Source organism: Dipteris shenzhenensis, chromosome 3, assembly GCF_047967505.1.
Source record: "Dipteris shenzhenensis isolate YYH24624 ecotype China chromosome 3, Dip_SZ_1.0, whole genome shotgun sequence".
Lineage (NCBI taxonomy): Eukaryota > Viridiplantae > Streptophyta > Polypodiopsida > Gleicheniales > Dipteridaceae > Dipteris > Dipteris shenzhenensis.
In genome coordinates, this window is record NC_141598.1 from 6633861 (window position 1) to 6648968 (window position 15108).

The 15108-nt window shown below is 48.7% G+C and overlaps 1 protein-coding gene across 6 annotated transcripts in view; it reads left to right on the plus strand.

Moving 5' to 3' along the window:
* LOC147903288 (uncharacterized) overlaps positions 1-14856 on the plus strand; it is a 132233-nt gene extending 117377 nt beyond the window's left edge. For 3 of the 6 annotated variants that reach the window (XM_087372515.1, XM_087372516.1, XM_087372517.1), the window contains one exon: positions 14137-14855. In XM_087372515.1, coding sequence (XP_087228641.1) covers positions 14137-14287 — 151 coding nt within the window. In that variant the 3' untranslated portion in view covers positions 14288-14855. Of the gene's footprint in view, positions 1-14136 lie in introns of all 6 variants that reach the window. The other 3 variants (XR_015540764.1, XM_087372518.1, XM_087372519.1) reach the window with 3 other exon arrangements.
* Positions 14857-15108: the final 252 nt, after the last annotated feature.

Genomic DNA, 15108 nt, shown 5'->3' on the forward strand with positions numbered 1-15108 from the left:
GCATCATCTCATCATCCTGAACGTACAGCGCTGTGTCATCTGCATACTTTGAGTCCAGGAGCTCCGTGTCCTCCTTGATGGGAAGGCGAACACCCCGGATCCCGGTCGACCTCGCCCGAAGGTAGTATGTCATCGCCTCGGCGAAGAAGAGAAACAGGTAAGGAGCGAGGGGGCAACCCTGACGCACTGATCTCTCCAATCGAAATCGCTCTCCCATCCTACCGCCAATGATGACCCTGCTGGAAGCTGTCCTGTATAACGCTGAGATACCCTGAATCCATCCTACTGGGAATCCCAGTCTCTCCAAAGTACCCTCCAGGAAGGACCAGTCCACTCGATCGTAGGCCTTCTGAAAGTCGAGAAGTAGAATGGCTAAGTGCGACCCGCTGTGCTGAGCCCACTCGGTCGCCTCTGAGAAGGTAAAGACATTATCGAGGATACTGCGATCCTGGACAAACCCTGTCTGAGTGTCATGAATGAGGTCAGGAAGTAGTGGCCGAACTCTGGCGCTGATCATCTTGGCAAGGATTTTGTAGGCAGTGGTGAGGAGAGTGATCGGGCGCCACTGACGGATCTCTTGTCGGTCTCCTCCCTTCGGGATGAGGCAAATCAATCCCGAGGAGAGGCTCTCTGGCATATGTTTGCTGCTGAAAATCCTCTGGAGGGCTGCTAGGAGGGGCTGATGGATCTGATCCCAAAAAGAGGTGAAGAAAGCGCGAGAGAGCCCATCCTCGCCAGGGCATTTCTGCCTATCGATGGCCATCAAGGCCTCCTGCATCTCGACAGTAGTGAACGGTGCCATCAACGTCGTCTGCATGCTGGGCTGAATAAGGGCTGGAATGTGCCTCCACACCTCCTCGCGGGAACGTCTAGTACGGGGGGCAAGCTGCTCCTGCTGGAAAAGAGTCCTGTAGAAGTCGGTAGCCAACCCCAAGACCTCTTCCGGATCAGTAACGATGTGCCCCTCCGCTGTCCTAAGACTCCGGAGCTGATCACCTGCTGCCCTCTGGCCATGCGTCCTGAAGAACTCTTTGCTCATTCGGTCGCCCTTCCGAGCCCAGCAGGAGAGGGAGGCGTGATAAGAAAACTCTGAGCGACGCTGGAGAGTCTCCTCAAGAAGGGCTCTGGCTCGAAGGGCCTGGATCCGAAGCTCCTCCGAACCCGGAGCTGCCTGCTGGAGTCGCTGAATGGAGGCGAGGTCCCTACGAAGAGCTCTCTCTCTGCCCCACCACTCCTGGCGAACTTGAAGGGCTGCAAGCTGGCAAATCTGGCTGGACTCCTGCAAAGCCTGCGCCACCGACTCTACCAGATCCACGCACTCGCCCCAATCTCTGTCCCAAAGGCTACCGATACTACTGCGCACCTCCTCCCTAGAGAAGATGGAATCAGGAATCCTGCAAGAACGGGGAGGAAGGGACTGAGCTGCCGAGTCTAGTGATAAGAGCACTGGCGCGTGGTCGGAGAGTGTCGTCCCTGGCACTATACCCACCTGACCACCTCTGCTGATGGCCCAATCACTGACATAAAATCTGTCCAGTCTCTCCAGGAGTCTGCCTCCTTCCCTGCGGAAGCCCCACGAGAAGTCCAAGCTCCCGTGCCATCGGCGGAAGGACGGGTCTCTCCAGCTGTCCCTACCTCCTGTCGCGAAGATAAAGGAGTCCTAAGCGGACTGCTCTGCCTGAGCTATACCTGTAAACTCTGGTCCTCTGCCCTGCTGGTCCTCCAAAGTCTCCAGATTGTTGAAGTCACCTCTAACAATCCATGAATCCATGCCTGGGAGAATCTCTGTGAGTGTCCTCTAGAAAGTGGCTCTGCATCGGAGGTCTGTGGGTGCATAGATGTTGAGGATTCCTATTTTGGAGCCCTCCAACTCTAGGCCAACCCAAAGTGCGCGGCCTGGGATCAACGTATCATGACCAAAAACTCCCTGAGCAAACGACTCGCAAATGGAAGTACAGACACCGCCACTCCTCCCCTGTGCACCGATCGAGGGCTCCCAATAAGTGTGAGAGCGTCTAGGGAGGATCTTCCCGCAGCTACGAGAATGAGCCACTGAAAGCTTATGCTCCTGGAGCAGGAGTATATCCAAGCGACCAATCACTGCTGGCTGAAGTTCCTGTCTCAAGACGAGCTTCCTAGGACCACGGGTGCCAGAAGAATGAAACCCGTTCACGTTCCAGGAGACAAGGTGTAAGCTCATGATGAGGATTGGTAGGCTGCGAACAACTGTCTGCTTGCGGCTGAGGTCGATGAAGAGGCTGGAATTTCGGAATGAAGGCGCTGACCTTTGTGAGGGTTTGGAGGGGGAGGCGGGGTCATCCTGCCCGTTCTTCAAAACTTTTAGCAAAGGCGTGAGGCCTTTGGTGCCATGGACAAACGCTTTCTCGAGCCAACTCGAGATCTCCAAGGTAGTCATCCCGTAGAAGGCGCGAAGTTTCTAAGGAGTCCAGGCTCTGACATCCTGGGGAAGGGGCCACGACAGAGGGGGCCTGAGGATCACAATCAATCTGAAATGCTTGGCGGCGCAACGCCACCGCAGGCGCACGTTACCCTCGGACCACTGAGTCTCGAGAAGCTGTCCACCCGACGGGCCTATCCAGGAGCAAATCTGAGCGTGCGTCTGCTCTCTGAGAGCCTCCCAGAGCGAGTCGTCTGTCCAAGTCTCGGTGCCGTCGCTGAGAAAGTTGAAAGCAAAGCTGGGGCCATCCCTCGGGGCCAAGGCTGCGATCTTCCCATCCGCCCCTTTACGGAGCAGGAAGATACTGATGTCAAGGCAAGCAGGGAAGGTCCCGAGGTCGGCCACATCCAAGTAATCCCAGGGACGAGATCTGTAGAAGTCGCGAGGAAGCTCTCTCTCCTGGAGCTGAGGCCCGCCAGAGTCTGCAACTGAGGGGGTCGGGCTAGCAGACAGGGAAGACTGCTCCAGGGGTGGTGCAGACTTGGGATGCCCTGCCTGGGGTGGGGAAGGGGAAGGAGGCTGAGAGGTAGGCAACTCAGACTCCACGAAAGCGAATAGCGGGGGGGGCCGGAGGAGGGGGAGTGGGGGTTGCCCGCGGCTGAGGAACCATCGGTGCAGCTGACACTGCAGAAGAGCTGAGAGGGGCGGGGGAGGGGGGATGGGGCTGGAGCTGGGACTGGGGCTGAAGAGGAAGAGGAGGGGGCTGAAGAGGAAGAGGCGGGGGCTGATGCTGCGGGTCGGGAAGAGGGGACTGCGGCTGGGGTAGGGGCTGGGGCTGAGTGGAAGGGAGCTGGGGATCGGAAGAGAGGGGGACCTGAGGCTGCGGAGGGCGGGCTACAGACGAAGAAGAAGCTCTCCCAGGACCCTGGGGCGGCTGCCTGTCAGGTCTCTGAGGCGCTGCTGCAGGTTGGGTAACCTCTGCCTCCTTGCCTTTGTCAGAAGTCTTCTTATTCTTTTCTCTTTTCCTTCTGACCTCGGTCCAGCCGCCAGCCACCTCTGGACCGGACTCCGGCTGCCTCTGCTCTTCTTGACGTGGCTGCCCGGAGGGAGGGGGAGGGGGCCGAGGGAGGGGGCGGGGGGGACCGAGAGGAGCTGGAGAAGCGTGGACAAGCAGCAGCCAGGTGCCCAAAGCCGTGACACCTCAGGCACTGGCATGACTGTCTTGTGACTACCATGCTCTGAGTAATGCTGCCAGCATCTGTCACGATCTCAATCACTGCAAGGAGGGACGTAGGGTCTGCCACAACCACACGGACTCTGGGAGCTCCTGCCGCAGTAACCGCGTCGACGAAAGTGTCATGCATCACCCAGCCAAAGTGGGAACCCAGGTCCCTGACTATCGGCCGCAACTCAGCAGCAAGGCCTGGAAAAACTAGCGTCACTGGGTGGCGAGGTATACGAAAACGAGCATTAAAGTCCGCTGCGCTGAATCCTCGGTACCAAGGGACTATCATGATGATCTTTCCATCCACAGATGTGGGGGAACCAGCAATCAGGTTGCTCGCAGCTTTCGCAGTGGAGAGTTTAAGCCAGAAGATGCCCCTTCCCATAAGGGCCACCTCCTCGATGTGGCTGTCCTCTAGCATAAGAGTGGACTGGAGCCAGTCCCTGATGGCTGGTCTTGAGGGAGAGTGTCCAATGACTCTGCCATAGACGGAATTGAGGGCAAAGTCATTGGCAACCTGTTGTACCCGAGACGACTGTTGCTCTGTCAAGATCACGCGGTAGGCATCTGGAGAGGGAGGGCCCGGCTGGGCCTCCGGTTCCGGGCAGGGAGCCGCCATACCGCCAAGACAAACTGCGAGACCTCCGATGAAGAAGAGGCTGCCACCAAAAAGGGGGGGAGATAGACGAGGGATGGAGCCTGGGTGTGACGGGGGAGGATAAGGCGAGGCGGGGCGGAGGAAGAGGAGGCGATGGCGGGGCGGAGGGCGGAAGGCGGAGGGGGGCGGAGGGCAGAGGTCGGAGGCGAGAGCGGAGGGCGGAGGTTGACGGCGAGGGCGAGGGGCGGCGGCGGAGGCGAGGACGGAGGGGCGAGTGCGAGTGCGAGGTGCGAGGGCGGAGGGCAGAGGGGTGAGGGGCGAGGGCGGAGGGCGGAGGGGCGAGGGGCGAGGCGGAGGGGCGGAGGGGCGAGGGGCGGAGGGGCGAGGGCGGAGGGCGAGTGGCGAGGGGCGGAGGGGCGAGGGCGGAGGGCGAGTGGCGGGGGCGGAGGGCTGAGGGCGGGGTTATACATACCGTCACAATGCTTTCACTCATTACTGGGCTCGACTTGACAGATGGTATTTGTTGCATGCTCAGTAGTATGCTAGTTTTACATGTGCATTATGGGTTGATCATTCCCTCTTGCTGTCTGATCACTTTCCAGTATGCTTGACATTATCTATAGCACGATTGACAGATGATATGCCTTTTTTTTGTCGTCGTCTACTCCATATTAATAGTGCTTATTTGCTTCATCAACAATTTCAGAATATGGTGAGAGTGGCTGTCCGCCCCCTCCTCTTACATGCTCAGGAGGACATGGATTTTGCTTGGATCAGTCTTGCACATCGCTTGCAGGCTGTTATTCAAGATTATGGACGGAGTCACATGGAAAACCTCAGGCTTAAGCTGAAATGGGCTCAATCTCACAAGCAACAAATGGATGTAATCAGCTCTTATAGGCAGCTCACCTCCTTTGAATAGGATTATTGGGCCTCTGCGGTTCATATCATCCATCAAAATGATCTTCGCAAATTAAAGAAGTGGCAAATCCGAGCTCGCATGAAACCCCTTTTGGATAAGGGTTGCTCCTCCAAGGCCTTTTTTAAAAGCCTGCACGCGGATAGGTGAAAGGAGGATATTTGTAGGATTAGGTAGGATGATGGCACCTGGACCACCTCCAAATCAGAATTGGAATCGCAATGCTCTAGTCATTTTCAGCATCTCTTTCTCCTCATCCTGACTATTCGATGCGAGTGAATGCAGCTAGGTCTCAATTTCTTATGCATGTTCAGCCTATATTGTCTTGGGAACAGGCTCATGCATTGGAGCAGCCATTTATGCTTAATGAACTGGATGATGCTTTGAGTCATTTACGTAAAGGCAGCTCTCTTGGTTGGATGGATTGACTGTTGAATTTTTCCGTGCATTTTGGGGTGATCTCAAAGGCACTTCTTATGATCAATCATGCTTGGGCAGAACAATCTCTTCCTCCTTCTTGGAAGCATGGCCTTGTCAAATTGATCCCAAAAAAAAGGTTGTGTGAGACAATGGCTGATTGGCGGCCCATATCTCTTATGCCAGTCATTTACAAACTCATTGCCAAGATGATTGTCCTTAGGGTTCGATTTATCTTGCAGGCAGGACTTCATCCCAGAAGGCAGATTACTGACAATATCTCCAATGTTTTGCTTGCAATCGAGTATGCCAAGTATTCTAAACAAGATGTTCTCATTCTGCAAGTGGACATTGCGAAAGCATTTGATACTGTCCATTGGGAATTTATTTCTCAGACTATGCATAAATTGGGATTTGGCCCTCGGCTGGTTCATGTTATTTACTGGTTGTATTATCATGCCACTGCGCAGTGTCTCCTTGGCAGTGGGTTGTCAAGGACATGGACTATGACCCGCTCAGTGAGACAGGGATGTCCTCCTGTATGCCATCGCTACTCATCCATTATTGTTGCATATGGATCATCTTGCAGATACTGGGCAGCTTCATGGCTTGCAAATTCCAGGTGCACAGCTGTTTCTTGCACAGGCATATGCTGATGATTCATATTTCATGCCCAGAATGATTTTGGCATAGCTGTTGGACTGCATATCAACTTTCAGAAATCGAATCTTCTAGCATTGAAAGAAGCTGATTGGCACGCACTTCTCTGGCCAGGCCACATTATTTCTTCCCATACCATTGTGAGGCATTTAGGGTATCCCATTGGCTGCAATATTACCCCTCAACAACAGCTTAAATGGGTGCTTCAAAAGATTAACAAGAAGCTGGAATACTGGCACTTGTCAACTTGGCCTTTACATGTTCGACTTCGGATAGTGCAGTCTATCATTATGGCATATGTGCAATTTTATTTGCCTCTTCTTCACTGGTCTTTTAAGCATTTGGCTTCCTATATGTCCCAGGCTATGGAGATATTTTGGAAAAGTAAATCTCACAAAAAGGCTTTGCGAGTACTTCCCATGCACTCTGTTTGTTCTCCTAAGACTCATGGGGGACTGAATATTCTCAATCTTCAGTTTCATATGTTGGCAAGAAAGAGCACTATGATTGCTGATTTTTTTCAGCAAAAATAGCCATGGGCTATTATGTTAGCAGCTATGTGTGTGAAGTCCCACGCATATGGGCATTGGATTACAGATCACTGGGAAGCAGTCATGACTACATTTCAGGGGAAAATTTCTGGCTGTCCTGTTTCTAGTGCTTTTATTCATGATTGGAAGAGAATTCTCTCTTATGCTAAATGGTCAGGTGCTTCCTTCCATCATGGTAATTCTCTTCGTTTGGAAAGCATCCATTGGAGCATCCATTGGAGCAAGGTGTTTGATTCGCCTCTTGCTTTACAGGCACCTATTAGAGCATATAATCTTATGAAATTGGGCATAAGATTTGTCGGAGATGTGGTGGATCAACATGGTTATGTGCTTTCATTTCCACAAGCTTGCAGGACATTCCCCTTGCGTTTGCATCATAGGCCCATTTTGAGAATACTTACAACTATGTTGCAGCCTTTTGTTCCTGTTCCTCCACTGTTTGTACAGGACAGATTACTGGACTGGAATCTGACTTCCTTGTCTCCTGCTACCTGTTCACTTTCAATGCATAATTTGACATCCTCGATGGTCTACAGATTTCTTCTTCCACGGCCATGGATTAATAAGCATGCCAACACTCTTTGGAATTTGGATAGGCCTTTATCTTGGTGGCGATCAAAACTCAAGAAAATTTGGAAAGCTAAATTGCCATTGAAACAGAGGCTTTTCTTTTGGAGATGTATAGTGGGAGCTTTTTCCATTGGAGTGAAATTGGAAGCACGTCGTATTGCTTCCTCTTCCTGCCCCCGTTGCTCTCATCACCGTGAGACAGTTCCCCATTTGTTATACTCATGTCTCTCATTTGCTGTGGCTTCGGTTTCCCTCTATCAGATTCGGGAAACTCTTCTGGATGTTTGGACGCTTCTCATCTCAGATGTCTCCATTCCTCCTTTTCTTTCACTGGGCTCGTTTTTGGGTACTATGGACTATTTGGACACAGAGATTGCATTTTAGGATGGGACAACAGTTCCCTCAGGCATATGCTTTCTTCAGAATGTCCCTCAAGCAATCTTTGTATGATAGTTACGCTGCGAGGGATTTGGATGCTACTAGCCTTGAAGTGTTTTCTCACTGTTTTTGAGTTCTTCCATTAGGCTCTCTTTTGGAGTCTAATGTCATGTGCATTGATTTCATGTTAATTTTATAGTCACTGTTTCACCAAAAGAGAGAGAGAGAGAGAGAGAGAGAGAGAGAGAGAGAGAGAAGAAAGTCTATTAAAAGTCTTTGGAAGACCAAAAAGGGTCTATGAGACTAGACACTACATCTAAGTATTAGAGAGCCGAGGGAGTGCAGAAGGCATCTCCAGGGGAGGCAAATAGCATCTTCGAAATTATTATAGGCTAGCAATGATCTAATGTAAAGATAAGCGACCTGCATTTACATCAGTTTAAGACTGAGAGTCTTTTGGTCTAGACTTGCAGTCTCTGATTAGCGCCTTCCCATCTGGGTTAACATTCCATTGTCCTTTCTTCCAAGCATCCTTCACTTTAGCCAATTCTGTAGCTTGGCTGCTTAATCCATGAGCTCAAATTCGAACTGGAAAGCGAACTGAACTGTGCAGAAAAATTGGTACAGGCCGACGATGAACAGAATTGGGTGACAAACTGATGAATTGAACTGAAGGTGGAGCTGTGCGATGATGAAGTGAGTCTGGGGCTGTGCGGATGGAGAGAGAGAGAGAGAGAGAGAGAGAGAGAGAGAGAAAGAAAGTTTATTAACCATTTTCAAAAGAGCGAATGGTCTTGAGACTGAAAAAACCAAATACAATGGGCTGAATGGGTGGAGCCTCTAAGCGGGCATCTGCACCTAAGACAAGTGCAACATAAACATAGAAACACCAGTACGAAAAATGTTTGAGCCCAAGAATTGGCTGAACCAAGAAACATAGAAACACTAGTACAAAAATGTTTGAGTCCTTGGAGAGGATGGAAGTTGTGGTGTGGCATCACTGCGGTGGTCCTATGGATGCTTGTGAAAAAGTCAATCCCATAGGTGGTCCCGATGATGTACAAGGATGTGGTGGCATAAAACCCATGATAGAACGCTGGTGATAGTTAATATGTGTGGTTCGTTGTGGTCTCATAGCTGTGGCTTTGCATAAGAGAAGTGCCATTGTCATGATAGAACGCTGGTGATAGTTAATATGTGTGGTTCGTTGTGGTCTCATAGCTGTGGCTTTGCATAAGAGAAGTGCCATTGTCACACCTATCAGGACTCCCATGGTGGAAGTCATGAAGCTGGGCATATCGTCGATGTCAATGGTGGAGGTATAAGCGATCCCCCTAACTCTAATGTTGAGAGCCTTATTGGCTCCTTTCTATTGGCTCAAGGATGGTGGCCAAAATAGCGGCCTTTATGGGCTCCCATTTCATAACGTTCACCCATCTGGAGGTCTCCTCGATGGTCGACTGCATGGTGGCTATATGCACCTCCACTGCCAGCCTGCTGTTTGTGTATTGCTGCCACCTAATAGGATACGTCAGTGGGCTCCTTACAGAGCTGTAACATCTCCTGACTGAGGCTGTGGATATATCTTTCCTACTCAACCTCTCATGCACGAAGGCGGTGAACCTCAATGAGAACTTGGTCCTAGACCTCCAGGGTTGGAATATGTTGTGGCTAATATGGGTAGAACAGGGAAGCAGATGGTTGGGTATGGGGGAGGGCAATGAATGGGGCCATGTGAGGGGGACGGGGAGAGGGGTGATAGAGGACTGGGAGAGGTGGAGAGACATTTGTGAGACGGCTGAGGTGAGCCCAATGATATAGGGAAAGGATGGCTGGCTGAGGAGTAGAGGCGACAAGATAGTCGAATATTGCAAGTGGGCAAAGGGAGGCAAGGTGGAGCTCGGACTGGAAGTGCATGTTGAAGCCAACGCTGATGCAAATGGTGATGAGGATGATTTTGATGCTGCTGCTGCTCATGATGCTGAGGCTGCTGCAACTGTAGGTTTATGTACAGTGGTGCTATCCTGGTTGTTGATGTCAGGCATGATCTCCTATTGTTGTTCTTGTTGTCCTTTTTGCTGTTGTTTGGGCTGCTGATTTCTGGGCTGAAAATTTCCCTTTGTGTAGTTTTCCTCCATGTTGTGGCCTGCTGATATTGCGATAAATTCTTTCTATCTTAAGTGGTGCGTTGCCCTATCAGCTAGATGTTAAACACTCGTTTGGGAGAGACTAAAATGAAATTGTATAGCCTTTACAAGCAATCGTAGCTTGAATGAAGAGAATGTGGACTTCTTTTTTATTAACCTTCTCCTTTAGTGCTAGCGTGTCATGGCTGAGTCTCCCTTCACCTGCGGAGTGCCGACAGAAACTCAGTATGAAGACCTTTGTATAAATGGATGCTCAAGTATGTGTGGGTGTGTGCATTTACATATGTGAGAGCATAGGTTTATACTATGGTCTACACTTGCTGATGACATCAGTGAGGATGTCATAGTAGCTAGTCCTTGCTATGTGTGATGGAGTTTATGGTTTCAACCTTATGAATGACTATCATGAGATTGAAATTGCACACTGTGTTGTGTTTTTAAAGGATGAGTTTGGGCATGTTCCTGGATTCATCTAGATATATGCTGATCTCTCTCTCTCTCTCTCTGTCTGGCCATGTCCCTTTCTCACTCTCTTTTTTACTGTTTTTTGCTGCAGGTTCTTGCTAAATTTTACAGTGGGGAGAAGGGCACACACCCTTCAGGCCTGCAGGCCTTGAGAGGGCAGCAGCGTGGCAATGTAGGAGGAGCTGGAGAGGGAATGCCGGGGGGGAGAGGATGGGCTGAAGAGGAATGTGGAGGGGGGCTGGGAAATTGAGGGATTTTGGGGGGGGGGGGCGGGGGGGAGAGAGAGACTTTATTAACATCTACGAATGAGCGAAGGGTCTATGAGATCGACAAAACTCAAGACACAATGAAAGCTAAGGGGTGGGCCACTAAACTGGCATCAGACCTAATGTTGATGTCTGTGACATGAAAACAAATAATCAAGTTGTCTTGTTCTGTGAGAAGTGTTGTCCTGGGACCTACTCCACCGGATGATTGAGGATAGGCAAGATGAGCTCGTTTGGCAAAGGCTCTCCATCTGGTGAGGGTGGTGTCATCAGAGAAAAAAACCAGTGTGAATCTCTGTTGATGTTCGGCATGATCAATATGTCCAGATCCCTCCCTCCTTCGATATAGTCTCTGTGAGGCAGCCTGTTGTTTGACAAGTGTACCATCACTCCAGTGGTGTGGAGATGTCTGCAGTCCTCCTATGAGTGTCCACTCGGGGTTGAGTGTGTCAAACTTGTGCATTGTGGGTCCCTACTATGTTTAGTTTGCTGTTGCTGCCCTTGGCTGAGTCAAGGGAAGTAGCCACACGTCGTTGATTCTACTGTGCCAAGAAATCTTTGAGTGGGTCAAAACTGCTGCTAAACAGACAAGAATGGCGTCCACGGATCTCATTGTACACAAATGCAAAGTGCTCCTCTGTCTCTGTCTCCTGCATATCACATGAAGTGTAGATCTGTCTCTCATGTGGAATGCCTTGTACCTGTCTTGTCTCAACCCTTAGCCTGTGAGAAGATGTCTGGAATGCCCTCTGCCTGTCTTGTTTCAACCCATAGCCTGTGAGAAGATTCCTGAAATGGCCCAATCGAGATCCTCAGTGCATGTGAGAGATGGATCTGAGTGTAGATCGGTCTCTCATGTGGAATGCCATGCACCTGTCTTGTCTCAACTCTGAGCCTGTGAGAAGATATCTGGAATGCCCTCTGTCTGTCTTGGTCAACCCATAGCCTGTGAGAAGATTCCTGAAATGGCCCAATCAAGATCCTCAGTGCATGTGGGAGATGGATCTGAGGGTAGCCCGATGGTCCAATAAACCCCTCCTTTTGAGATCTATGAGCAATGATCGTTGTAGAAGCTGAGTCTTAGCAAAAGCACAGGAGGTGCTAGCCAAGTCCTACACGTGTGGATGCTATAATAAATCCTCTGTGATCACTTGATTCACCTCATGATAACGTGAGTGGAATGGATGGAGCTTCAAGGCTATACTGGTATGGTGGCAATCTGTCCAGATGTAGTTTCAAGCTTGCAAACTATTTGCATGTCTGAGTATACCAGCTCCCATGATACATCAAGTCAAGGCCAGCCATGGCAATCTGCGTAGTTGAGACATCGTGGTGCCAAAGTCCCTGATTCTATGGAAAACGTGACCATCTGAAATACTGCATCAAGCTGTATTGGGGTAACTCCAAACTTTGCTAGCATAATAAATGGTGTGGGACCAATGGCTTCATCTGAGCAAGAAGCAGAACCTATAGTCTCTCTATGCAGGATTAGTCTATCTTCGATAGATTTGTCCTCCAAAAGGGACTATAGTACATCCCCTCTAGATGGACAAGCGAGTCAAAGAGAAGAGACTTGGTTCTAGTCTTGGAAATGTGAGTGAAAGCATTGATGCTCGAGGCTGGCTGGTGCAACATCCCTTTGCTCAAACGAGCCTACATGGCTGGTTGCATCGTGAAGATCGAGCATTAGAAGAGGGCCCTGATTGGAGCTCCGTCAAGGTAAACTGCTCGCGGTGTGTGGCTGCTCGGGATGTGTTGAAGATAATGACCTTGATTTTACTTTGGTTTACCTTCATATCATGTGTCTTACAAAAAGACTAGAGTGCATCCAAATGGGGCTGGAGAGGAGAGTAGGACCACATCAAGGATTAGGGAACTAGCTAAGGGGGATCCTACACCTCCCAAGTCATGATGAAGGACTTGAGCTCGTCGATGTATAGGCCAAACTCGGTTGGTGACAGAGGACAACCTCGTTTGACCCCGATCGTGCTCATGTTCTCCGCTGACCACCCAATCAAAGCCTTGACTCTGCATGATACGCACTCACATAGTGTCAGGACTTCTCAAATGATGCCCTGCCTGTATCCTAGATCTTTAGTTGTCCAAATAGTCAGGCTCGTGGTAGTGTGCCAAAGGCTTTGTGGAAATCCACAAAGCAATAGTACACTCGTTGCTTTCGTGCACGGGCCTCCTCAGTGATAGCTCTCAATGTAAAAATGTAATCTAGTTCAACATTTTCTACCCATAAACTTGCCTGCCCATAGCTCTGAATCCCTCACTCTTTGCCAACCGGCTAACATGGGTGTTAAGTGGTGCTGATGCATAAATCTTGGACATTGCATTTTCGAGTATGTTATGTCAATGTGGAGATGTGATCCAATGTTAGCATGATTTACCTAGAAAGCTTGCTTGCCCCATAGCTCTGATCACTCTCTGGAAGTTGGCTAAATTGGGTGTTAATTTTAAATGATGATGAATAAGTCTTGGATATAACATGCCTAGGCCTTCTCAATGATGGCTCTCAGTGTGGTCCAATGTAGCAAGATATGCCTGAAAGCTTGCTTGTCCAAGAGCTTTGAATCCCTCACTCTCTGTAAACTAGCTAACAAGGGTGTCAAGTCCTGACGCAAAAATCTTGGACAACGTGTTTGATCATGATGGTCCTGTAGTTTATTAGACTCATGGCATCCTTTGCCTTGTAGATTAGGATAGTGGTGTTAAGGGTCCAACTGTGGGGAAACTGTTGCAAACCGCGACGTTGAATAGCTTTGCCAAGATCGAGGTTCGAGTACTAATGTACATAGCCCCTCTTGATCTTTAGCTATGCCATTGTGCAGCTTGAGAGTTGTGTGTTTGATATCACTGGTGGTGAAGAGTGAGGAGGTGGGGCGAGATGAATGTGGGAGGTCGTGTGTGGGCTGATGGGGGAGGTCATTAAGGGTGTGTGCGTTAGTGTGTCAAAATGCAGACCTTAGTTCGGGAAACTTTCGTTAGAAATCCTTGGGGTAACTACTAAACAGAATGTCTACTAGTTCTTCCTCGCTTTGACGGATGAAGTCTCTCTTCTTTAGACAGACCAGACCGTGATACTCTTCTTTGGTCTCTGCATGAGTCCTAAGGTAATGAAGTCACCTAGTGATCAGTGGTACTGTGTGTTTTCCAAACAGCTACTTGTCCCTTGGCACTTTTCATGGGGTCAGGCAGAATATGGGAATTTTCTTGCAGCTTTGGAGCTGTAATCTTTTTCTCATTGGGGCTGCCTGTCATTATTGAAACTATCCTTATCCTAAATGTTTCACAATAGCTATGATTCATTGTGATTTGAAAGTAGAGGCATCTTCTTAGTGTTTTTCTTTCTCCAGCCATTGTATCTTTTGAGAGAAGGTTCTGTTTTCGTCTGCCATACTTTTTTATAGCTTAATAAATGTATCATTTTCTGGTAAAATATAAGTGGCTAGGATGCTGTTGATAAGCTAATAGCAAATTTGTGAACGAAGAGTCTTTCCCACAGACATTTGATTAGAGTTTCCCCTTGCATGCAGGGCTCTCTGGATGGTTAAACTCTGTTCTGTACTTTTGGCAAGTGGTAGTGGTTTTTTATCATTTTATGTAATCTTATATATTGTAGGAAGAGCTGGAATGAGATCCTTTGAGGAGCTTTTTCAACACCACTTTTATCAATATCTCATATAAATTATACTTTTTTATTCAACACTCAGCACAATTCATCATGCCTTCCATTCTTTAGACTCCGTACGTTGTTGAAGAGAGACCACACAAGCAGAGTCCTTAAAGGGAAGCTTATCGGCATCTTCGAAGTCATTTATAGCTTTCTACCAAGATGACTTCCAAGGTAAGATAAGTTTGAAGTTCAAATCTTGAAGTTAAAACCTCAAAGAAACTCACCTACAACTTGGATGTTCCCACGTTTTGACACTACAACTGGAGAATAAACTGATATTTGGGGATTCACTTAGATCTTGGAAGTTCCACCTTCAAGTTTAAATAGATCTTGGAGGTTATTTACAGTTTGCTATTTTGATCTTGGAAGGTATTTGCACTCGAGGTTTAAACTTGATCCTGGTGATTATCTTTAAAGGAACTTGAAAACTATGTCCACGTTGCAGATAAGGATGAAGTTCAAGTCTTGAAGTTTTATGTTTAAAAAGAACTTGAACACTTTTTGAAGTTCAAAACTTGAAGTTCAGGCCCGTAAGGCTTTGTAAATTATCTTGAAGGTTGGTAGTTAATACCAGCTTGCCATTTTCTCTTCGAAGTTATTTCCAAGTTGAAGTTTTGGAAATTTTGAATTTTGAACTTATTTACAGCTTGATGTATCAATTGATCTTGGAGGTTATTTACAATTGGGGTCTGAAGTTATTACAACTTGATCTTGGGTGTTATTCTAAAATCCAATCCCCAAGTTTGGAATTCGAAGGCTTGCTCCTTGTTGTCGCTTGCATTATGACTCCCTCCTATGACCTACCCTGCTCAAGTTGTCACCCATCTCAATG